The sequence below is a fragment of the Anomalospiza imberbis genome, chromosome 1 (genome assembly GCF_031753505.1).
Source record: "Anomalospiza imberbis isolate Cuckoo-Finch-1a 21T00152 chromosome 1, ASM3175350v1, whole genome shotgun sequence".
NCBI classification, from domain to species: domain Eukaryota; kingdom Metazoa; phylum Chordata; class Aves; order Passeriformes; family Viduidae; genus Anomalospiza; species Anomalospiza imberbis.
Window position 1 is genome coordinate 52896252 of NC_089681.1, and position 25400 is coordinate 52921651.

The following is a 25400-nucleotide window of genomic DNA, read 5'->3' on the forward strand; positions in this document are numbered from 1 at the left end:
CTTCTAAGTGCCTGTAGTTCTGCATATTTGTAGCTTCGGGTAAATCCTGTGTTAAAAATACATGGTGTAGCCTAAGTGAGATAGAACACTGTCTTTTGTTGTTTAGCTAGAGTAATTTATAATAAAATATAGAAAATAGTTATAAAAATTATTATCCTAAAAAACTGACCTTCTGCTTTCATGGCATTTCATTTATATTCTGCAAGATAATGATCTAGAATGGATTTATATTTGTTAGTCCTACAGTAATACAGAACAAAAATTAGGATTTTTTTTTTAATATGTGTTTTAAGATCTTGGGGGATTTTGACAAGATAACCATTGGGAAAGTGATGCTAGAGCTTTAAGTTAGAACCTAAAAAGTTGTGCAGTAGCCTTGAGAAAATGTAATTCTGCATGGTCTGATGTTTACTGGGTTTGTGCATGCTTTATCACTCTAAGTGAACCCAGCCACTCTGGTGATAATTCCACCAAATTTTGGTTGCAATGATGACACCAAGCCTTCGGCTGGCTTAATGGGCTCTCTAAGTGAAGGTAGCTTGAGTGGCCCACACACAGGAAGAAGCAGCAGTAGAATGCTGGTCTCTGCCACTGCTGGCTCCACAACTGAGAGTGTTTTGGTTTTGTGTTGCTGATTTAAAACAAGAGTTCAAGAATTTGCCACATGATGGCACCAAAAAAAGAAGAGAAAACAATTCCTGGGGCAGCTGCATAGTAGGCTGCACAGCTGTCAGCAGCACAGATTTGGCTGCACAGTGATGCACAAATGGCGACAGCCTGTGCAGCTAAGGATGGCACCCATGGCTCCCACAAAGGACTCCTGTCCTGACCCCAGGATCCATAATGTTTTGTAATCTTCATTTCAGATTTGTCATTCAGACTAACCAGACCACAGCCCTCCCTTCTTTTTGTTTACTTTATTTAGTGATCTATATACAGATTTCCCAGGGTTCTTGGTTCCCTGCAAGTCTGTAGACTGCTGAGATGTGAAACTTCTCACTGCATGGCACCTGATCCTTTTTGGTTTTGCATCCCTGTTTCCACAGAGGATAAGTACAGCAAGTGGAGACGGCCGGCATTACTGCTACCCACACTTCACATGTGCAGTGGACACAGAAAACATCCGCAGAGTGTTCAACGACTGTCGAGACATCATTCAGAGGATGCACCTCCGCCAGTACGAACTCTTGTGAGGGGGATCGCCGTGGAACCTGTGGTTTTAAATTCTTTGCTCCTTACTCTTTCTCTTGATACTACCCCACACAGGGTGGAAGAATATACTATAGAAATATCAGTCTCTTCACTTTGTTTACTTTTAATTGTTTAACCTTAAAGCTGATTTGAAGCAAGTTTGGGTTATTTTCCCTTCATGCTTTTTGGGACTATTTTCGTGCTTTATTTTGACATGCCACTTCTTCGTCATTCCACTAAGCCCTTTGGCTACCTCTGTTCCCTTAGGTTTTTGTTTTTTTAAAACTGAATGTGACCTGCTAAATTTTTTCCAGTGGGTTAACCTCAGTTCAGACCGGTATGTCATCTGGATGACACTGAAGTCATACCTATCCCTCTGTGTGGGTTTCCTTTTTAACATGACATTGAAGAGTACTTGATGGGTGAAAAAAAGATTAATGCACTTTGTATCAGGTTATTAAATACTGTTGAGGAAGTAGACACACAATGTAGCAGCACCACAATATTTATTACTCTGTCACAGTTTTTAGCATTTCTGAGTTGCAGGTCAACTGATAAAGTGACCTCCTCTTTTAAGCCGATACTGGCACAGGAAGTAGAGTAGATAATGAGAGGAACAGTGAAGACAAAGCAATTTTTCTGGGGTTTTGGAGCTAAGTGTCTCTGCACACCTCAGGCATTTGAATTACAGCTACTTTTCAGCCTGTTGCATCTAGGCAGAAAATTTACCACCCTCACTTATGTTATTTGTGCTGTCCACAAATGATCCTTTTAGTTCCGATCATTCTTGGACAATAGTCCTCTCCCTATATATATTTTTTTGTTTTACTGCTGGTTTATTATATTGTACAGACTGTAAAATGTAATATTATTTTGTACAACTTTATTGAAGAAAAATACTTGTAGAAGATCTTTGTGCCTTGATTATGGCTGTACCTGTAAAATGAGCTAAGATGTAAGTATGTTTTTGATTGCGCTGTACAGCTTGATGTCAACCTTACCTGCAGCAGTGACTGGAGGTAAGAACTTTATCTGTAGAGTTTAGGGGTTTTTTTCTGGTTTATATAAAAATGCTCTTTAGTATAAAAATTATAAATTATGCAAATTAACCACTTACCTTTCCAAGTAAGGTATTACAGTCACCGGATGTTGCAGCAAACATGCCTTTCTCTTTTGAAGTCTCAGCTTTAAAACATTGGAATTCATTCAAGTGTCCAAATTGCAACCTGGTGTTGTTTTAATGGGAAACAAGGATTTATTTTATTTTCCTTTTTTTTTTTCCTTTTTTTTTTCTTTTGTCCTTTATATTTCGAAAATATGTTTGGTAATTCTTTGGTCATTCATAGAACTTCACAATTGCACAGACCGATTGTGAATGTGTAAAGCACCATTATATAGAGCTCTTCAATCTTTGTACCAACAGCGGCTTTCATTGTGCAAGTAAATAGCAAGAAAGAAGATAAGAAAAAAAAAAGGTGTATAAACCCTTGTGTCTGGCCTAAGAGAATTACAAGATGACATTTTTATTTCTCTTTTAATAAAGAGACACATTAGAAAATTATTTTATTTTAAATATTGTAGAATCAAAATGTGTGAATATTTCTCAAACTTGAATAATTTATGCAAATGACATTCTCAAAACAAGTTGTGGTACAGTACAATATATAAAAAGCAAGAATTGCTGTAGCAATAAGGCATGTCCTTTTTAGTAACTATAACACTGCTTTATATTTTATACATAGGTGTTTTATGTCTGTGACTATATACTTTTCCTGTGTCCAAGATAACCTGTACAAATGTCTAAAATTACAGTTGCAATAACAGAAACCTAGAGAAGTGTTAGACTACATTACTTTATAGAATGTTTTACCACACTTCGGACCATTCCTCCCACTTAATTTTAAATTTAGGGAGAGATGAAGAGCTAACACAGTCCCCACACTGGCATATAAATCAGCAGGTTTTATTATCTTTTTACTGTATTGTTATTAGTTATAAACCCAAATCAGTCATCTTTTTAAAATCAGACTGCATTTCAATTGAGAACTTGTTTCCAGTTGAATATAAAACAATCCCATTTTAGAAACTAAAATAGACCATTTTCTCTTCCCAGAAATCTCTACATTCAATTCAGTCATATTTCCCAAAAAGTGAAAGGCTGGGTGGAATAAGCTAACAGTAAACAGAATTATCTTATTTCTCATGCCAAAGAAAGTAATTGAATAACAAATGATAGTTGTTTTTTTGGTTTTTTTTTTAACTAGCCCCAGCCCAGGAGTTCAGATTAGAGCTCCCAGCCTCTGCAGCAACATCAGCAGGAAAACTGGTCCTGGTGTGATGTAGTCCCTCTGTTTTTTCTGGGGTGGGTGGGGAGCAGCAGTAGGTTTGTCCCACCTTCCCCCACACACTGGAGATGCTGAGCGCAGATTTTATCTTTGTGGCACAGCTGTTGGCCTCTGCCTCCCCAGAGAGGAACTAGTGCAGTTCAAAATGTGACACTACACTAAAGTCAACAGAACTTGTGGAATGCAAAATAAGGTGCATTCCTATCCCTGGCTGTAGACTGAGGGCTGAGGCATAGGATAATGTTACTGCAGCTGTATTTGACCTTGCTTCTTGCAGGAGATTGGCAACTGGAGGGCCCCTCACCACACCGATCTCTGGGATGCAATAGGGCCCTCTTTTTTTAAGCTCATCATAGCATATCTTTTTGAAAGCAGCAGCTTGAGGTGTCACCCTATTTTTTTTAAGCGGTTTTCAAGTGTGTATCAGCAAACTGGATCTTCGAGCTTCTTCCCCATGTTGTCTGGTAGACGGATAACTGCACATTATAGTCAGCTAACAATTTACTGTGTCAGGAACCAGAAGATTTCTTGTCCCAAACCACAGTCCCTTACACACGACACTCTAAAAAGGTTACAGAAATCTGCATCTCTCAGTGCTGATGCGTCCAGATTCTGCCTGACCCTAACAAACACAAGTATGACATTTGAAGGGCCATGCAGCAATAATACAGAGAAACATTTCCAGTTTGCAAGATTCAGCCTCCACCAGGGTAAGACACAAGTGCAGACAAGTGATGAGGCTATAGGATTTACATACTGTACAGTTACACTTTTAATATACATATTTGATACAAAAATTATAGCAGGAAAAGGACTCATTTGATTGTCGAATACAGTATTTTTGTACAGCATGAAACGTTCATTTCAGTTAATTATTTATCCTGTAGTAGTCATATCAGCTGTATAGGACTTCTATGGTATGTGTAAATGCAACCTGCCTTCAGACTAGCAATCAAATTAGGTCATTTGCTGGCATGAATATAGTCTGATGTTTGACTGTTCTCAGCTTTGGTATTTCAGTGACTGAATGCAGATGTCTGGCTCTTCATACTGCTTTATGCTTACTGATTAAACGCTGAGCAAAATAAAACGGTGGAGTGAGAAGCTGAACATGAGCTAGTACCAGGATCACAAGCAGAGCACCTGCTGCACAGTAGATAGTGAAGACTCTGCTCTCAAACGGAAGGAAGCATTTTTGGAGGGAGAAGTCAGTTGGTGTTATGCTGCCCTGGAAAAGAAATGAAGACTGTCACTTTGCTGTGTTACAGTGGTTCTGAATCAGGAGTGAACACCACAGCTGTCAGATCTCCAATTTCTAAATCCCTATGTTGGGTGATAAGGGTTGGGGCCAGTTTCCTATTACCAGTGCCTTCTCCAGGGGGCTGAAGAGTCCATACCTTGTGGTGCTGGGCACTAACTGGAATATTCACCAGGCCAACATTAGCCCAGAGGCCAATCTTCCCATCTAGCATAAACAAAGAGCTGGGCTCCTCATCTGATTTGCCTTCAAGAGAAGCCTAACTTCAGCTGCTGCAAATCCACCTGGAAGGAGCCTTTCCAGGCTCAAGTTAGGTTTTGTGAATGTGCCCCTTCCTTCCCCAAGCCTTCCTCCTTACCCAGTACATGCTGCAAAAACACACGTTGGCTAATCCAAATTAGGAATAGGAACTTCAGCAACAAAGAACTTTGTTGGGTTTTGGCTTGACTTTGCAGTTTAAATTCAAGTTTACAGCAGATCGAGGCTGAGGAGTTAAAACAGTAGTGAAGAGGATGCCACTTTAATTAGCCAACCTCTTGTTTTGCAGTGAAGATGCGCTGTCTGGCGTGTGCAGAGTGTGTGTGCAGTTTGAAGGCAGCTACTCTCAGGACTATGAAATAAACATAACTACTTTCAACAACAAATATTAACAGTTGCATAAAATGAATTTAAACATACGGGGTTATCTGTGTATGAAGCAGCCTAAACTCAACAGCAGTAAAACTTACATAAAAGATTTCCCCCTCCAAGTCACAGACTGCTCTGTAAACACATTGTAGGTTTTCCTTCTTACTCCAAGTTTCTAAGAGTTCTGTTTTATTTTTGAACTGGGGAACTAATTGATTTACCTCTAAGGATATACTGAGCACTGGAACTGCCTGCACAAGCATAACCAACACACTGTACAAAAATGTGAACTGGCAATGAGGAGGCAGACTGTGGGCACGTCACAAACACTTTTCACTGCATTAATGCACACATTTGAAAACCATGATCACCGTGCAAAAGAGATTGAGGTGGATACAGTCTTGTTTTCATAGCTGGTAAATCAGCCAAGCCAAACTGGTCTTTCTACTGTTCAGTGCACAATACTGATTATTTTTACAAGTCAATAGTTTACAGTGCACCCTCTTTCTAAGAAAATGTACCCAAATACTAATTAGGTCTTTAGCAGCATTGCTTTGTACCACACAGAACATGTGGCTCCCACAGATGTACTTTATAAAGTGGATGCAGTGTACTGAGTGGGTTGGGTGGGTAGGCAGTTTTTTTTTTTATTATTTTTCGTTTTTCCAGGTAGAATCAGTTTTAAAATATAGCTGACTGCCATGTTGATTTATCTATGAAAGTTATCTGACAAAAATAAAAAAAAAATTAAAACTTACCATGATGAAACTAGGATTGTTTCTATTCCTCCAACTGAATGATGGGACACTGATTTCTGGAATTTTCCCTGCGTGCAGCACTTCACAAGCACTATGAGTGTGCCCACTGAGAATCAAACGGGGCTGAAACCACCATAGCAGCTAGAACACAAAATGGTAAAGCACAAAAATTAAGTCACAGCTAAAAAGAAATTGAACTTAAAACCCCCTTTTTATTCCTGTGAACATTATGACAATTCTCATATTCTTGCAAAGTGTTTTCTATAAACTTCTGTTTTCCAGTAAGAAATCTGTTGGTATTGCAATATCAGTCACACCCATTTAGCCCTGATCCCAAGTACTGGGCTTTTTTTTTTTCCCAAACAGATCAGAAGAACAAAGGCAACAGCATGCTGTGGATATCACAAAGAGAAAAACTTCGGGTTTAGTAAAGCAATGCTATTTTCTTGTCTAAGGAAGAATTTTGTAATGACAGTCTTTGAGTGAAGACGTGTATGCAGGAGGAAAAAAACAACGACCATTAAGTTTTCAGGGAATACTTTAAATTTTCTTGTAGTTACTAATTCAGCAGAAATGATGCTTTCAAAGTGTTAGGAAACTGTGGTTTCATACCAGGTGTGTAAGTAATTTACACAGTACAGAAAGTTCAGAATGCTGAAGTGGAGGTAATGGCAGCACAGCAGATTTAAGAGTGCCAAGACTTAGGAGCTGTACCTGGGAAACGTGGCAGGACCAAGGTCATGATGGTGAGGATCCTCAGGGAAGCAGCTCTAACAAGCAGCCTCTCCCAGGCCTCATCAGATAGGAGTAGCTGTGCTCTGTTTGTCTCAGCCAACAGCCTGTTACCACAGTTTTTTAATCTATTTATATCTACAGTCATGTCCCCCTCTCACCCACCCACTGCCACTCAAGTTCCTAAGAAATCAAACCTTTTGTGATGCCTCTTGAGACAGTACATCATACTTTTCTTTAAAGGGGATGTTTTTCTCCTCTGGAGGAGCAGAATCTTCTCCAGTGCATTCAGCATCGCTTTTCCGATAGAGAGGGTAATGCTGGGAGTAATTAAAAGCAGGGTTTAGTTGTTAATGATCCAGCCTTTCTGGAACAGTAATAAATCCACAAAAACAACATGCCAGTATGTTGCCTCACCCCACCTCTAACACACCTGTAAAAGGATGGGTTCTGAAGCTGGAAGCTTTTCCACATCACTGCATCTTTTGTTGGAATGATTTGGTTTCTGTGAACAAAATCAAGCCATAGAAGGGATTAAGGTAATTAAGCAAAAGCTAGGTTTTAAGGGGTTAGGGAGGGTGGGGCTGTTGTTGGATTTGGTTTTTTGTTAAGCAGTTTAGCTCAGGTAATACTACCCACTGTATGAATTCCTCTAGGAGTTTTACTGTGAACTGGTGAAACTCCCCATTCTGTACATGCTGTAAATACAGCTGTGCCTTTCTGACTGTGAGGTCTTAAGTTTTAGCTTTTATATTTTTCAGTTTCTATGCTGCTTTAGTGTGTAGTTTTGAGCTTTATCAACTGCAGAAAGCAGCAGCAGCAGGATCTCTGCACCAACAAGACAAAGGAGTTTGAGGGCAGCCCAAGGGAGATAGAGACTGGCAAGTTTTCCACTGGGAGCTGGTTTCCTGATCCAGCCCAGTCAGTCATGCTGCCTACTGTGCATCCAGTCAGCCTATGAAAAAGGGAACAGGAAGGAAATACAAGAAGGAATTTGATACGATTTTAAAATACAATTAAAACACTACTAGGGTATGAGGAAGGGACTGCAGCAGAATCAGGAAACTGAACATGCTTGAAGGCTATAAAACAGAATAACATCCATAAATATAAATGCAGGATTACGTATCTGAAGTCAAAGGGAGGGCTACAGAACTTCTGCCATTGCTCCAGAGGAAATGGCACTCTGTTGGCAGCACTGACAAGGAAGCTGACACCATTAGTGCTAAGCAACACTGTTAATAGTTAAGTAAACATGGTTAAGAGGGATGTGAGGGGGAGAAAGACTTGCTAACAAGTTGCACTGTGAATTGGAAGCAGATTTTTTTCGGGAGAGTCTGGTTGTATCCTGGCTATGCTACAGTATCAGCATTCCCATTGTGCAGACGAATAGCTGGCTGTAATCTGATCTTTAATAATCTCTTACCTGCTGGGAGCAATTCAATTTGTGAGAAAGTGCCACAAGTTTTGCCTCTGAAGTACGGCAGACAGCACAGCCATCACCCTCCATGGCTACACTGTTCACTAGGACAAAGCTGGAAAATACCAGGGGGTGGGCAAAAAGAAGCAGGGAGGACAGGAAGGCATTTGTTGTTCATGCACACGTGTGGGATAAACTTCATTTTATAAAATGCAAGTGTTCCTAAGTTGGACACAGCTCAACAAAGCAGCAGAATGTAACAGCTCCTGAAATCATGTGCTACAAATCCTCCTCTGAGTATCTGTACCACAACCATGTCTCTGCCTGGTTGGCTCCTTTATACAGTTATTAATTAGGTTGCACAATGTACCTTATGCTTCATGCTTACACTAAAGATTTTTTTTATATTTTAATAGATACTTAAGTTGTATTCTAGTGAAATGTTAGAAGTTCATCACTAAACTAAATTCTGAGGGAAAGGAGAACTTGCTTCTCTCCCCACACAGTTTAGACCTCAGAGACAGAATTTGAGACATTGAATTTCTTCAAAACAACTGGAAATCAGAACAGCACTGCATTTGAGTGACTGCCCTGAACAAGGTTAGTTTTGTACTTTGCAGTCTCTGACACACAAAACAGGATTTTATTCTTAATAGAAGGTTTGTTTCCCTGTAGATTTCAAATCAACTTAAGTTCTGCCACAAGATTCATACCCATTTAGTCACATAGTCAGCTTGAGATACATCCCCAATTTAATTCAGTCAGTTTAAAAGACAAAAATGAGCTGACTGCCTTCACTTAAGAGATAGTAGTCAATAGTAAAACAAAAATTAATTCTCTTTTAGCATTAAGCTGCTTTTATACCACAGATTTCTTGTAAAATAGTTTATTTAGGAATATTTCTTTTAAGAGTATTAATAGTGCAGCTCATTGCAGTTAAGGGATACCAGACATGCAATCTGCAACTGCATACAAGAATTCTGCTGTGCTGTTTTATCAAAGGAGACATGGAGATGTTCCTTAATAAATACTTTTTAAACAGTTGAAATATGTATCTTGGGGACCCAGCATCAGAGATCTTCCTAAAATAGACACAATCATTTCCACACCTGTTCAGAATTTTTAATTAAACATTTATATGTTTGCTTGATTAAGGGAACCCGTGTAAACCTGTAGGTTTTGAATCTCACCTTTCCACAACTGAGTACAACCCAAGGGCACATGTGCCAAACACAGAGTGGCAATGGGCTTTCCCTTCCTGAATCTGAGACTTCAACACCTTTCCACAAACCTAGTATGGCGTTCCCTCTTCGGGTTCCTGCACGGTGTCTGGAGGTAACAGAGCACACAGCAGCCAAGTGCAGCCACGGGGACACAGCTGTGAGAACAAACTGCACCGAGGTCTGCTCTAAGCCAAAACCAGCTCGAGCATTATTACCCCACCTTGTGGAAAAACTGCAGACACGCAACTGCTGTGTTTCCGAATTCCTCAAGCGAGGTTTAAGTTCTGCAGACTAAAGAAGTTACTAAAATTAATGAAACTCCTAATTTGTAAACACAGAGGGGGTTGGTTCGTGTTTCTTTATCCTGCTATCTTTACAGCCATGGCTCATTACCAGCTGCAAGGAAGTATAAAGGCAGACCAGAGAAATGGATTCTGACTCTACAGTACTTTTCCATTTAAAATGAAATTGTTACACTTTACATAGCTCTAAGAACAGCTTCCTGTCCATTTCAAACTACAGATTTGTACAAAGTGTTTGGGGTTTAACCCATCATAAGGTAGGTGATTTAAAAAAAAAAAAAAGCCTTAAGTGAAGCATTCCCATACTATTTCATTAGAAAAAATAGAAATATACTCACTTTATTCCTTTCCGAGTTATCAGCTTTCCTGAAGTAAAGTTGAAAACCTTTTCAAATCGATTTACTTTGTAAGTAGTCATTCTGTGTCACAGAGCAGAAGTACAACTGAGGTAAGAAATTGCCATTGGAACTCAGCTGACACAGTTGCTTTACAGTTTGCTGAGCATTCATGCAGCTTACTGCCCCATTATCCAGCTCACACAGTCATTCAGGAAACTCACAGGGATGGTCTGACACCTCTTGTGTCCTCCAGCCCCTCCCATCAGGGCAAGCACCAGCAGAGTGAGGGCACTTACACTCTCTTGTGCTAACAGGAGTGGAAATATGCTCAGGTGCCTTTCTAAGGAGGAGACCCAGTGCAAGGAAAAGCAGCTTCAAGGATTCCATGCCAGTGCAGAAGGATCAGCTCTGAACAACCCTCATATGGCCAGAGAAGCATAAACCTGTTTTGTGCACAGGCCTTACTCTAAATTACGACCCTTTCTAATTTGATCGTGATCAAAAAGTTTCCATATAACCACAAAGCAGGTCCCTCAGACCCAGCACCAGTTACTGTGGGCATGCTGACACTTCATTCTTGGCACTTGTGTACTCCTGTCACTGACAAGACTCACTCGTAATGAAATCCGATGTCGTGATTCCCAGCGATGACCACCAGCTCCGTAAAAGCTGAATGCTTGAACATTTTCCGGAATCTCCTGACATCATCTGCCCAGGCCTGCAGGGAAAAACCAGAAGAAATTAGTGCTGTTCCACAGCATCAAAGGTTTTGTAGTGGGTTTGCAAGGCGAGGTTTTGGTACTGGAGGGGCTGCAGGGGTGGCTTTTGTGGGAGCTGCCCTGTGTCCTACAGAGCCGATGCCAGTCAGCTCCAAGATGGACCCACCGCTGGCCAAGGCTGATAGTGCGTCTGGGGTAACAGAATTAGGAAGGTGGCAAAAAAGGAAACTCTGCAACTGCAGTCAGAGAGAAGGGTGAGAATTTGTGAGAGGAAGAGCCCTGCAGACACCAAGGTCAGTAAAGGAGGCAGGTCTATCTGTACTTTCTCTCCCCTCTCCAGCTGAAGAGGGAAGTGACAGGGCAGCTTTGCTGGGCAGCAGGCATCCAGCCAGGGTCAGCCCATCACAAGCATATAACACAGAAGCACAAACTCAGATGTTTACATTTTTTAAGTTTTATAGGAGGCACAAAACTATCAGGGTACTTACAAAAATAAAGGAGAATCACAACATTTGAACTCCTACCTGAAAAGCTAGAAACTTCTACCAACAGGCCAGCTGTAGCAGTATTAAACAAAGCCTTGCATACCTAATCTGCTTCCATTTCCTTCAAGAAATCCTCATTTTTTGAAACAGGACAGCTGATGTCCTACCTCAGGTGAGCTCCATTTTCCTTCATCAAAAACATCTCCCAGAATAAAAACAATATCTGGCTGCAGTAACCATAAGGCAGTTTGGAAAGATCTCTCCATTTGCCATTCCCTGAAAGGTAAATACAGAACCAGTTATCACTGCCTTACCGCTGGATCCTCAGCTCTGAATACAGAGACACAGCCTGGCAATAGCAATGGGAAACTGGCTCTTACACACTGAAATATGAAAATATATTATGAAATCGAAATTAAATACTTAGAAATCAGGTGTAAGGACAGTAGGTTCATCTTACCTGGTGTGTAATTGCACTGTGATACAATCAGGACCAAGACATGCCAGAAGTAATACCAGCTTATTTATTTTTTCATTACAGTTCTAATTAATTGCTATTTAATAGAACAGTGAATTGTCCCTTTAGCTACTACTGAAAACTCTAAAAGTGGCTAGAGATTATTCAAAAAAATCAATAGTTACCTTCTTAGCTTATCCAGCCAATGTCCTTTGATTTCACCAAGTAGGTGTGTATCAGCTAAAATTATGGCCTTTAGGACTGAAGCTGAAGTCTCTTGTTCAGTCATGTGAGCTCCACCTTTCACATTTGGCCATTGGCATTGAAGTATTACCACATAGTAAATTAAAAATTCGCAAAATATTAACACTGAGCTGACAAAGCACACAAGTTTCAGCAGAAAACAGAGCCTCCTCTTCAGAGGGAGATTCTTCACAGCAGTCGAGCTAGAACTCAGCATTGCAGTACCAGCATAAGACAATGGCTCAAGTTCTCCTCTCTTGGATGAAAACAGCTTGGGCTACTCAAAGGATCACGATGGGCTTCTTTTCAGCATAAAATCTCTGTGAAGAAAATGCAAAATAAAATATTCATTGAGTCAGCATTCCCTGTGGAAAGGCTTGGGAATATGTAATGGACCTAAAGAATAAAGTTCTCCTCCAGGCACACAGATGGCCAGCTGAGCACAGAATGCACTCACTCCCACCAGCACCAAGGAAAGCAGATTACAGCCAGCCAGGATCTTGGTGCATGATGCTTTTTTAAGAACTTCCCAGTGAAAACACTAGGAGTCGGGGTCAAATGTAGGTAAAGACAGAGCTCAGCTTGAACAGCAGCTGCAACAAAGAAAAAAATCCATTAGGATCCCTACAGAGTCACTGAGGTTGGAAAAGAACCTAAAGACTAAGTCCAAGCCTTAACCCAGCACTGCCAAGTCCACCACTAAACCATGTCCCTAGGTGCCACATCCATACATCTTTTAAATACCTGCAGGAATTGTGACTCCTCCACTTCCCTGGGCAGCCTGTTCTAATACAGGACTTCCCGTGAAGAAATTTTTCCTAGTATCCAATCTAAACCTCCACTGGCAAACTTGTGGCCACTTCCTCTTGTCCCATCACTTATTTGAGAGAACAGACCAACACCCCCCTGGCTACAGCCTAATTTCAAGTAGTTGTAGAGAACAATAAGGTCTCCCCTCAGCCTCCTTTTCTCCGGGCTAAACAACTCCCAGAGGACAACTTCTGGCACAAGTGCAGAACATGACTACACCAAATCAATAGCATTACCACCTTTAATATGGTTCATTGTAATCTCCAAGAACCAAGGGCAATTCACTATCCCAGAACAAGTTTACGGGATGTTTCCAGGAACACAGGCACAGATACACAGGTAATTAATAATGCTGCTTCATGTCTGACAAGAGGAAAATAAGAAAGGACTAAGCCCCAGAAGAAAAGAAACTTCACTGCAGCTGTAGAGAAACAGTTAATGAGCCCAAATTGGTAAGATAACTGTATTTACTGCTTCCTGCTGCCTTGGATACCTTGTAACCTACACGGGGAATTTATCCCTTTTGAAACTCGGGTATTTCTTTGTTTCTTCCACAGCCCTTGGCAAGAACACTTTTTCAGGGTAAGTGCCCACAAGGAAGCAATCCAGCTGAGAGAACAGAGGCACCAGCCCTTACTCTCCAATGAAATCCCTCCTTTCCAGGTCCAGCCTCTCAGGGTCTCAGTCTGAAGAGCACTGCAGGTAGGAAAGCCCCGCTCTTTAAAGGTAAACACTGTAGCATGCTCACAGTGAAGGGACTCCAGGGGACCTAGAGAGGTGCGGCTTCACAGGCTCAGGAAGAACTTCCAGAGAAATACACAAAATGTGCTCTCCCACCCAACGATGCGATTGCAATTTTGCTTTCTACAACAGAAAAAAATCCTAGTTCAGGACTAATATCCAAGATGTGAGCAATTACTGAACACAGTATTCAGTGATTAGCAGACCAAGTCCAAATTAGCTAAATCTGACTATAGCTGTGAATATTTGGTACCTTTGAAAATGTATACTCCACATATCAGGAAAGCTGGGACAGACTTACAAATCCACACGAAATTAGTGGATTGTTTCTAAAATCTCGGCCTCAGTTACATGCACAACACAGAACAAAGTTAAATTGCTTCACTGTCCTATGAATTAGCCCATTTGATTTATATTTCATGGAAAGCGAATACTGACACATGATTATTATATTATTTTTCCAACCAAAACCTCTATTTGATCATAGCCACTTATTTTCAAACACAGGCTTCCCTTATCAGCACTGCAAAGTACTTGTTTGAGACAAAGAACTATTAGCATGCACCATGAAACATTTCTAATATGCATTATCAAACAGCAGCACGACTAATGCTTAATTGCATGGAATTCAGTTCTACCTAAACTTGGTTTAGCAGGAAAAAGCCACTGGCCAAATGTCACAATTCCACAATATGGGGAACTACACACATAGACTGATTGACCTGTTTAATACTTGCCTGCACTTTAACTAGCAAACAAAATAACAACACCTTGCTTGTACATCTCACAAGGAGGAAAGATCAAAGCAGAGGTATCTGCTAACTGGCACAGCAACAAGGACAAAAAGACAGGCAAATTCTTATCCAAAGAATATTATTATCCACAAATTTATATGGCTTTATCCTGCAAAGCAGGAAATAGTGCTTATTTCGAAGTAGACTTTGGTAGTCTGAGACAGTCTCCTCTTCCAACAAAAACAGAATTAATTTGAACAGAAAATGCCAGTAAGTTACTTAACTTGCATTAGCCATGTCCAGAAAATAAATAAATTGATAAATAAATGAAAATCACAGTTTCAAAAAAAAAAAAAAAAAAGATATCTACACCAACAAACCAAACCTGCAATCAGTAGAATATAAAAATATCTTCAAAGCAAAACTGCCATTTTCAAAAGTCACACGCAGCAACAGACACAATCAATGCCACAGAGCCGGTCACTTCCACATGCATTGCTCCTGCGGCGCTTCTGCCGCTAATTGGCACTGTTTGGGGACTTGTGCCGCAGATGTGGAACTTGCCAGAGGTGCCCCATCTGCACCCTACACCGCCAGCATTCCTGATAGTGAAAGGAAAAGCGGAAAGGGAAATAAAAAAGAAAAAAACCCAACCCAACCTCCTAGAAAGTCAGCGAGGCAGATCGAGCTGAAAGACAGCTCCTACTACTGGCTGAGTGAAATCCCTGCCCACCTCGCTCTGCCACCTGCCAGCCCACGGCTGCTGCCATCCCGTCCCGTCCCAGCCGACCTCCGCCGGAGCCGCACGGCCCCCGCCCGGTGGAGCCGCACGGCCCCCGCCCGGTGCAGCCGCACGGCCCCCGCCCGGTGCAGCCGCACGGCCCCCGCCCGGGGGAGCCGCACGGCCCCCGCCCGGGGGAGCCGCACGGCCCCCGCCCGGTGCAGCCGCACGGCCCCCGCCCGGTGCAGCCGCACGGACCCCGCCCGGGGGAGCCGCACGGCCCCCGCCCGGTGCAGCCGCACGGCCCCCGCCCGGGGGAGCCGCACGGCCCCCGCCCGGGGGAGCCGCGGCTCCGCGCGTCGCTTCCGCTCCCCCTCACACGGCTCATTCTCATTAGAAGTAGATTTCCTCACCAGAGCTGGGAGACCTTAGTTACGAGAAAAGACTGAAGGATTCCTCACTGTTTCTTGTTCTGCACGACATTTAAAAACCAGCCTGTGGACCAGGACAATTACTGAATCATTTAACAACGGGACCAAAGTTTAAATATGCTGAAAGTGTAACTTTACAGCATAGCGCTGTGGGGGAAAAGACTCCAGCAACTAGCACTGCTTCCTTCTCCAGTATTCATGTTTATTTGACTCATTAGCAAATGTTATAAACAATTTTGCACTTATAATTTTCTATTATACATGCTATCCTCCTCATTTTCTTCCATTAGGTTTACTGGCAACACAGATTCGCATTGCTGCTCTTCTGTTTCCCTTTCCCATCTCTTGTTCAGAATATTATCCAGCTTTAATTTACAATGAGCCAAGAATGAAACAAGGGAACACAGTGGTCTACAGCCAGAGCAGGCACAAGGAGCTCTGGAGCTTTACCCTATCACTTAGTGAATCTTCAACTCTGAACACCGCACACGCTTCGAGGCAAATTTCTTTATGAAATTACAACTGCATAAAACTGTCCTAACAAACCAAGTGAGCACAAGAGTCTTAATCCTATGCCTAGTCCTATCCCTCAGCAGTGTCCATGTATTTTTATGAAGCTAAAGAAGCTGTATTATTTTATAAGCAAGCTAAGTCTTTCTACCCTAAGCAGTTTTCACTCAACTCTACCACACAATGTCATAAAGGTAGAGATCAACACCTTTCAGAAAAATATAGTTCTGTAATGTAACTATGTTAAACTGCCATGGAATGGCATTACAAATCTCCCAAGGTTCTGCAAGCTACACTTGTAACTGGGAGTTGTATCTTTTCATTCCTGCTCACCCTCCCTGAAGCAACATGACATTTCTGCCTTGGGGACTGAGACTTTCTGCACTCCCTCTTTCCCTTTCAGCTCTTCAAATACCAGAGTTCTTTGAGTACCTCACTCTTGAATCAAGAAAGAGCTTCTGAGGAATTCTTCTTTTGATGATGCAAAATGCTCTGAATACACTTTCCAATTCTGAACACTAAATCTTTCCTTCATCCACAATTTTTCACTTATTATTTGGATGGAAGAAAAATTCCAAGCAATCATTTTGCATTTTTCTTTTAAGAAACCCCTCTGCAATAATTTAATGATAGAATTAATTTCTGTGTGCATTAGCACATCCTTAGGACTAAAGTTCACGCACACTGACAAATCTACACTGATACTTTGATTTTATGTAGCTTACAGAAAAGGGTAAATTGGGAAATTCTGCAAAATAAAACAATTTTATTTTATTCCCATAAACACCCACAACCAGAATATATTCTGCAAGTGTGAAAGAGATGGGTTTGAAACTTGGTTGAAGTTATGGAGATCAAAGTTTATTTAAAAATATATAAACAAACAAAAAATCAAGGTCACAAAATACAACATTTTCAAGCACTTGTCATGTTGAGATCACATTACTGAATCTATATTATCAACCTATGGTACCACTTAAGCAATGGGAGGTTTAAATGTTGCAGTAATTATAAATAATATGTAGAAACTCTACCTGGCATTAAATTACCCAGTAGTTACAAATGTGCTGTAAAAGGAAGTCCATATATTACACTTATTTGTTTCAAGCATTTTTCATACTCATTGTTCAGTTTCACAGATTCCTGTACAGCATGTTTTAGATCTTCTACCTCTTCAAAAAAATCCTAGAAAAACCCAAAAATATTCACTTTAAATTTTTTTTTCAAAGATATTCTCAGTATGAGCTAATCGGCAGTTCAGTTATTCCCAAGTTCAAAGACACTTTCTATATTTTTACCAGTGTATGACTGAGTTATGCAAACACAGCTATGGTGAGATACAGCAATCAACTACAACCTTAGGTAATAATTTAATAATTTATGTCCTGAACACACAAGCAGAGTTCAAGTTATGTTAGAGGCTGGAATACAGACTAATAGTAGGAAAGACCCATTGTAAAAAGGAAAAAATACGGATTTACCAGACAGCTACAAAATGAAAGTCCAATATGACAAGGGAATAATGTCACATTCTGAGCCTTTGGAAGTCAGAAATTGTTGGGCAATACATGGACAGAAGAGTATAATCACCCAAGACTTTGTTTCACCAATCCTTGAATGTTCCAGCTACCAAAATAACAATGTATCTACCTATAACAACCTATATTTGACATTCTCCTCCCAATCCTTCCAGCATTTTTAAATGAACAGCTACATACATATAACATACAGCGACTTAAAACTACCTTAAAAAGGGACCACTGATAAAAAGCCACAACTTCAGGTTTATGTAACTCGCCTGCAAGATGAAGCTCTCAGCCACTTGTTGTCCCTGATTCCCAAACACAGGAATCTAGAACTCACCCTGGCTTAGTGTTCTGCAAGTTACACATCTAAAGAACTATCACCCTCTTTTACTGTTACCCCTACAATCAATACCATAATGCTATTTAGTTGGGGAGAAAGGAGTGCAAGGCAAGAAAAGAGATTCTTAAAAAAAAAAAAAAAAAAAAAAAAAAAAAAAAACACAACAACAAGAAAACAACAAGACCCGAGGAACAATGAACAAGCAAAAATCAGTTTTAACAGTTTGCTGCTGAAAATAAAACCTTATGTCAGTGCATTAAACTGAGATGTCTATAGTTAGGTAAGATCTCATCATCTTGTTACATAACTTTAAGAATTTCCAAATGTTTACATTTTCACTTTTTACACCTATAGATCTAACAAAAATTCAAAGCCCCTGCCCTCCCTAAACTTGGAGTTCTGTTAGAGGCATAACTTTGACATGTTGAAGTTCAAGAGAAAACAGTCTTCCTTAGCTGAGCAGTCCTTTAGGACATGAATGTTTCAAGGAGTCATTCATTTCCATCTCTCTCAGAATGCTATACACTGGTTTTTTATGTATTTTACTTGATAACAACATATGTTCAGCCTAAAGAAGTTTCAGCTCAGGCAGAAAAGTTAGTTTTTCAAAAATCTCCTACTGTTAAGCTTGTCTTAAAATAAATTACCTTGTCTAATCCAGCTAATTCATTTTTTAGTGCTCTCTTTTCTGCAGACAACTTTTCATTTTCTTTCTTCAGCTTTTTAATCTTCTTCAACAATAGCTCTATATTCAAATGAAAAAATGTAGAGTTCAACCATTACAGTCAACCTCCCCCTCAAATGAATCATATTACAGCTAAAGAGCTGCCTACCTTTTGTGATATTAGAAAATTATAGTTCAGCTTCTTGAAGTACCTTTTTCATACAGTGATTTATTCTTAAGAACTGGCCCAGCATATTCCCAGCTACTATGAAAGATAGCAGGATCAGCCAGTTGGATAATCTGGATCTGCCAGATTCTTAGATGTGGGATTATTTTACAATCCACAAACACACATCATATGCCTTGATTATCTTTTTCTGACTTATGAGAGGGTCACATCAGCCCTTGCTGATAGCCCATTTCCTGAAAATTATGCCTACATTATATGATCTCATCCATCTCTTTTCTATGCTTTGAAGTGGAAGAGGATCACACCTTAAAATCTGGATTTACTTATGAAAGGGGGAACATACTGAAACCAGCTCTGTCCAGGCTTGTCCAACATTTTAAGGCTAAAACCAGGTTATTCTGTGTCTTAGTGTCTGAAAACCAAAGGCTGGTGCAGCAAACATTATTACTAAGAGATCTCCACAGATACATCTTACTAGAATAAATACCAGCACTAAATACAGTCACACACCCCCACCTCTGATTACAACAATGGATCCGTTTCAGAAAAAGAGAAAACAGCAAACATTTTATCACAAACAAATGCAAGGAGGAATCCTAGATTACAAAATGCCATTTTTACATGACAGGTTTTCAAAAATGAAAAAAATATTTTAGATAGTGCTGGTTGAAGGAGAAGAAATAGCCTGGAGTGGCCTCTAGATCAGAAATAAAATGCATTCTCTCTGCTGGGCGTACAGGAAGGAACATCATCAGAATTAACTGTACCATTACCTAAATATCTACTGCAACAGGCTTCCTTCTCTGCAGAAATGTCCCTGTGAGAAGTTACTCCTCCCTCTGGGGTTTGACTTCGTTTTCCAGAAACAGCACCAGTTTTCCAAGAAACCTTCTTACATTCCAGTTGCTCAATTCTTTGCCTCTGCTGTTGAAGACTATGCTCTAGCTCATTAATTTTAATCTGTCGAGAAAATCTTTTTTAAATGCATAGAAAAAAATGCAGTTCAACTGAATACAACTGGAAACATAACCCAAATGCAAACCTAGAGCTTTTTAAATTGCTGATTTAAAAACTACATTCACCCAAAAGGTCTGAAAGGAGAAAAAAACAAAGCACAGATGAGGAAATTAGACTGGTCAGCTGCAATGCTCGATCCATGCCTGAAGAGGCAATACCCTCTTGAAGCTTCTAGAACTGCTCCTGACTACACAACCCTACCTTCAATCCAGTTATGATGCCAGGCTCTTTGCACAGCAGGGCCACAGACCTTGCTATCCAAAAGAACCCTCTTTGTCTTCATCTGGTTTGCCTTCTGCTGAATTTCTGAGAAAAATCAGCTCATGACACATGCAGAAAAATACCAGGGCTGGTGCAAAAGAGGTCACAAGGTGCATATACAATTGGACGGACAGGTAGGCGGATGAGTAAAGAAAAAAGCAAGGGAAGGGAAGACAGCTTTCTGCTACAGACACACCAGTGACAGAGTTCACTTTTAAAGGGAACTACAGGCTAACCTCCAGTAGCCCTGTCATGAGAAACTAAGTATAAAAAGAAAAGCATGGTCTCCTTTCACTAATGTAAGAATTACTCTTCAGTCTCCCTAAAAGCTTATGTTTGGCTGATTGATACCAGCTCCAACAAATTCTACTTACAGTGAGATTTTTAATTGCTTCGCTTTGCTCCTTGTTTGTTTTGGTTTCTTTAATATAACGTTTCTGTAGCTCATTATACATCTGAAGTAGTCTAAAACAGAAGTGCATAAATTGCTGTAAAACACGAAAGACAACAAAATGTGGCATCGTTTATGATAAAAGTATTAGAGACGCTCCACAGAGATCACTTGGCCTGTAGCTGTGCTGCAGAGACTCGTAATAGAAATATTCAAGATGGCAGTGAATGAAATGTGACTGTCAACACAGAAAGAGAAAGCACCAGAAAATAACAGCAAAGCAAGTTAAAAGAATGGTCTGTATGGATGGCAAAGAATCCTTTTTACTCAGCCAGACTGAGGACCCCGTTGTTTTTGTCCAGCACACATGGCCACACTCCGATTAAACCTCAGTGCAAATCACTCTTTGAGGGATGACAGCAGCAACGGGAGGCTGACAGTGACTTTGCAGCATATCAAATACAGCATTCCTCTCCCCATTAGCACAACAGGAATAGCAAAAGGACACTCCTGAAGGATTTTTAAAAGTTTGTCCAGCACCAATCAAAAACCCATGATGAGGACACATGAGGCAGTTCCCAGCTCTCTGTGTTGCACAAAACATCTCATTGCTTCCAAGTGTGTGGGTGTGAGGATATGAGTGAATGAAATCTATGTGAAAATGAGTGGGTAAAATAAATGTCAAATAAACATGTTAGGGCTGTTACCTTTCCCTCAGATATTATTTTGCATCGAGTTCTGCTGTACTAATTTCCTACCAAATTTCATAGCATTCAGCCAATATACACAAGGCCCACAATTTAGCTGATGGACATGAGCAGACATTTTTCCTATTTTTTTAGGAATTACAGTAAGAGCTGCCACTCACAATAAGCCATGACAGCACACCACAAGCAGCATGAGCAATACTGTAGCACAGCACAGCTTTGTGAAAGAACACACAAACAGATGTTGAAAAAAAAAAGCTCGGTCGAGTTATTTACATGCAGTATAACACAAGGCAGGTACAGCACTCAATCCAAAGACTAACTTGGACTTCTTCTACATGAGTACCTAACTAGGAACTCAGTTTGAGCCCAGAGCCAGTCACCCAGCCTTCCTATGTAGCTACCCAGCTTGCAAAGAGAGTCCAGCACACTGTAAAGATAGAAAAAAAAAAAAAAAAGAGAGAAAAAGGGTCTTCTACAGCCACCTAAAAACACTAAAAACAGGGCACTTGGCCTGCAAGTGCCAAGAGCAACAGAGATCTGTGTAAGATCCACATTTATGTAAGTGGACAAAAAGCAGCCTTTGAAAAAGTGAGCAGCCTAGAATTTTACAATCAAGACATAGAGGGATGGAGCAATATTTTACGTAGCTTGCCTAGTTGTTAAAATGTTCCAGTATATTTTTTCTTAAAGACAAAATTGTAGCTTTTGCATCAGAAAAACAGTTACAAGAGTTTAATTCTATCACTTATTGGCAAACTACAGTAAGTAGTGGCTCGACTCTAAAATTATTAGACTGAAAAGTAGAACTGCTTCTTTAGCTTATTTCAAAACCAGCCTAAAAATTTTATATGCACAAAAGAGTGAGCAATGTAAAATGAGCTGAGAAAGATTCCACAAAATAGAAGTGAAACCACAAAATTCTAGGTTAAAAAAATATACAAAAAAGATCATAAGTGTGCACACAGACACATGAAGGAGGTTCCTAGCTCATTGAATTCTTCTCAATGAACTACTTGAGAAAGAAATACAGTTTGCTCTTTGCTTGGTGCTCTTTTCAAGTTTAATCCAAGATTTTGTAGTTATTTTTAAAATGGGAATGATTTTCCATTGTTTCAAAGGCAGAAAGCCACTTGCATAACAGCTTAAAAAAATCAACTGACTTAACCATGAACATTTTCTACACTACAGAGAAGAATAATTCTGTGAAGAAGCAGCTTGCAAGAACTCACCTGGCACTGTCACTCTCTACAACCAGATCCTTGCTGTTGCCACCCTTATGCCATAAATGGGTTTCTGTTTGAACCTGAACACTTAATTGAAACAAACAAAACAGCTTCATAAAAGCATACTTCACCAATTTAATTTAATTAAACAAAGCAACTGAAAACGGCCAAGTTACTTTTCAGTTTGACTTTATGGTAGAGGTTTCCAGGCAGGATCATAAACGCACCAAAACTTAAGCCTTGGAAGATCTTTGTGAACCGGTGTGTAAATCCTGGCAGGACACTCTCCAAACCACTAGCACTACGGTACTTCAGGTCCTTAGCTGCTGAATCTTTTAAACAGCACTGATGCTACTCAACTTATCTTCATCTTACTTATCTTTTTAGTGGAAAAATAGTGTAAAAGCCTCTGTATTCCGATAGAGAGAGCATACTGGCTAAGCAGGAGTATTACTTTTTGATATTAAAACTGTTTCTTTCACTACAATAAATTTTGTATAAGATGCCCCAGATGTCCTTTGCTCCTCTACAGGCCCCCAGCATTTTTCACACCACCACCCTGTTCACAGATGGCTCCTCAAAATACACAGACCAGATAACGCCTAGTTCATCTTAAGCACACGCAAATAAAAGTCCTGAAACACTGCACTTCTTTTGATGCAAAAGAGAAATGTTTGACAATTCTTACTCTCTGCTTGTGCCACAGGCATGCATTAACTGCTGCAGATACAGCTGTTCTTGGATCTGACCCAGATTCCTTTCTAGCTCCTTATTTTTTATGTGTAGTTTTTTCACCTTCTTGACTAACTGCTCATTTTCATCAGTGAGCTGAAAAGGAAGAGAATTGAAAAACAAAAAATCAAGGAACACTTTCAAATCAAATGTTAATTAAGCTGATAACAATTCAAATTAAAACTCTCCCTCAAAAATTTTACCACATTTTTCCTAAACCATAGACGCATCTAAAAGGAAAATGGCAGGAAAAACAGCTGGGTTCAAATTTTAAGAACATTTGACTGCAACAAAGCTCCTTTAACAGGTATCTATTAACCATGTCTAATATAACTTCATAATTCATTAAGGAACGTAGGGAACTGGTTTTGCATTTAAAATTAATCACAGAGGGACAAAGCACCCAAGTTATACTCCTAAACTATCAACATCAGCTCTGCAACTAAGCTGGTGTTTATATTTGATTTAACCTCACCAGAGACAAAAAGACAGCCGCACTGGCTGAACTTCTTGCATGCATGTCTGCTGGACCTTGCTCAACAGAATGAAGTCATATATATATAATATATATATATATTACATTATGGTAATATGAGGCAATATATAGCTATATGCATTTGTATATGTAATTATATATATATATTAATGTATACATATGTATATAATATATATAATATATTTTATATAGATATATATATCGTATATATAACTATGCATTTATAGTTATATATATATAACATATATAACTACAGTGTATGCATATATATAGCATACATGTGTGTGTGTGTATATATGTATGTACATATATAAACTATTTTATATAGATATATACACACAAATTCATATATGTCAGTATATAGCTTTATCCTACAGGGTACTGAGTACACCCGATGCCCTGGGCCAGCACCGAGCCCCGAGCTGCGCTCTCAGCCTGAGCTCGGCGCCGAAGGCAAACCCGGCCCAGCCGAGCCTCCCGCGTCCTCCCGGGCATTCCTGGGCCGGGGCTCCCGGGAGCAGGGGCCGCACTCACTTGGAGGCACCTGTGTACGACGGGCAGGGCCATGGCGAGCGCCGGGGCAGCGGGCGGGATAGGCCGGGAAACGCCGGGATGAGCCCTAGGATAGGCCGGGACGGGTCCCAGGATAGGCCAGGATAGGCTGGGGGTAGGCCGGGCTGGGCGGGACGAGCCCCAGGATAGGCCGGGACGAGTCCCGGGAGAGGCCGCTGGGATAGGCCGGGCTGGGCGGGACGAGCCCCAGGATAGGCCGGGACGAGCCCCAGGATAGGCCGGGACGAGTCCCGGGAGAGGCCGCTGGGCTAGGCCGGGCTGGGCGGGACGAGCCCCAGGATAGGCCAGGACGAGTCCCGGGAGAGGCCGCTGGGATAGGCCGGGCTGGGCGGGACGAGCCCCAGGATAGGCCGGGACGAGTCCCGGGAGAGGCCGCTGGGCTAGGCCGGGCTGGGCGGGACGAACCCCAGGATAGGCCGGGACGAGTCCCGGGAGAGGCCGCTGGGCTAGGCCGGGCTGGGCGGGACGAACCCCAGGATAGGCCGGGACGAGTCCCGGGAGAGGCCGCTGGGCTAGGCCGGGCTGGGCGGGACGAGCCCCAGGACAGGCCGGGGCGGGGCCCTGAAGAGGCCGCGGGCACGTCAGGGCCGAGCGGGCGGCGCTGACGGTGCGCCGGCGCCGTCCCTGCGGCCCGGGAGCGGAGCTGTGCCCGAGCCCGGGGCGGCCGGGCGTGCTCCGGCACCGGCTGCGGCCGCGAGCCTCCGCGGCCGGCGAGGAAACAGCCCAGGCAGTCCCTTTCCTGTTGTCATTAGTGCTGTTCGCAGGTTCAGTTGGTGCGTGTGACTCTCAGCGGGGCCTGCGCAGGGCCGGGAGCTGGACTCGATGATCCTGCTGGGTCCCTTCCATCTCAGCAGATTCTGTGACTTTCTGTGACGGACAGGCACCGACCGGGGGGGACTGAGCACTCGTCCGGCCGCAGATTGCACGGGTACACCAACACACGCCAAGTGAGGGATCTCTGCAAAAGCAGCTTCTGCATCTCCCCCATCACAACAGGTAGACGCTGTCCCAGTGACGTCCCCCTGGCAGGAGACAGCAGCGTGCCGGGTAATGCTGCTGCCCCGCGGGGAGCAGGGGCTGTGTCCTTGGTGCTGGTGCTGCCTGCTGCTGCTGCTACTTGCTGGGCTTTGCCCTTTGTGTATAAATAACTAAAGGGAGGGTGGCCAGGAGGATGGAGCCAGGCTCTTCTCGGTGGTTCCAAGCAGCAGGACAAGAGGCAATAGGCACAAAGT

At 41.6% G+C, this 25400-nt stretch overlaps 3 protein-coding genes across 9 annotated transcripts in view; 1 reads left to right on the forward strand and 2 right to left on the reverse strand.

The window, feature by feature from the left end:
• The window catches only part of GNAL (G protein subunit alpha L), a 183690-nt gene extending 177512 nt beyond the window's left edge, over window positions 1–6178 (forward strand). For all 3 annotated transcript variants that reach the window (XM_068192595.1, XM_068192602.1, XM_068192612.1), the window contains exon 12: window positions 1047–6178. In XM_068192595.1, coding sequence (XP_068048696.1) covers window positions 1047–1193 — 147 coding nt within the window. In that variant the 3' untranslated portion in view covers window positions 1194–6178. The remainder of the gene's footprint in view (window positions 1–1046) is intronic.
• On the reverse strand, window positions 2452–24250 carry MPPE1 (metallophosphoesterase 1). Of its 2 annotated transcripts, none has more exons than XM_068192620.1 (10): window positions 24130–24250; window positions 12041–12418; window positions 11566–11674; window positions 10809–10912; window positions 10195–10275; window positions 8338–8446; window positions 7345–7416; window positions 7109–7231; window positions 6180–6320; window positions 2452–4764 (listed from the first exon to the last, which is right to left on the reverse strand). In XM_068192620.1, the coding sequence occupies exons 2-10, from the start codon at window positions 12313–12315 to the stop codon at window positions 4582–4584; spliced, it is 1197 nt and encodes a 398-aa protein (XP_068048721.1). In that variant the 5' UTR covers window positions 12316–12418; window positions 24130–24250; the 3' UTR covers window positions 2452–4581. The 2 variants fall into 2 exon arrangements, with proteins under 2 accessions (XP_068048721.1, XP_068048728.1); XM_068192627.1 differs by lacking the exon at window positions 24130–24250 and adding an exon at window positions 14769–14972.
• LOC137475398 (centrosomal protein of 290 kDa-like) lies at window positions 16478–24114 on the reverse strand. 4 transcript variants are annotated; one of them, XM_068192660.1, is made up of 8 exons: window positions 23971–24114; window positions 23056–23195; window positions 22374–22454; window positions 20418–20508; window positions 19539–19725; window positions 18559–18656; window positions 17080–17230; window positions 16478–16574 (listed from the first exon to the last, which is right to left on the reverse strand). In XM_068192660.1, exons 1-7 carry the CDS (start codon window positions 24088–24090, stop codon window positions 17102–17104), a joined length of 846 nt encoding a protein of 281 aa, XP_068048761.1. In that variant the 5' UTR covers window positions 24091–24114; the 3' UTR covers window positions 16478–16574; window positions 17080–17101. The 4 variants fall into 4 exon arrangements, 3 of the variants coding, with proteins under 3 accessions (XP_068048761.1, XP_068048751.1, XP_068048768.1); XR_010999872.1 differs by lacking the exon at window positions 16478–16574 and adding an exon at window positions 17909–17970 and having other exon boundaries at window positions 17143–17230; XM_068192650.1 differs by lacking the exon at window positions 16478–16574 and having other exon boundaries at window positions 16885–17230.
• Window positions 24251–25400: the final 1150 nt, after the last annotated feature.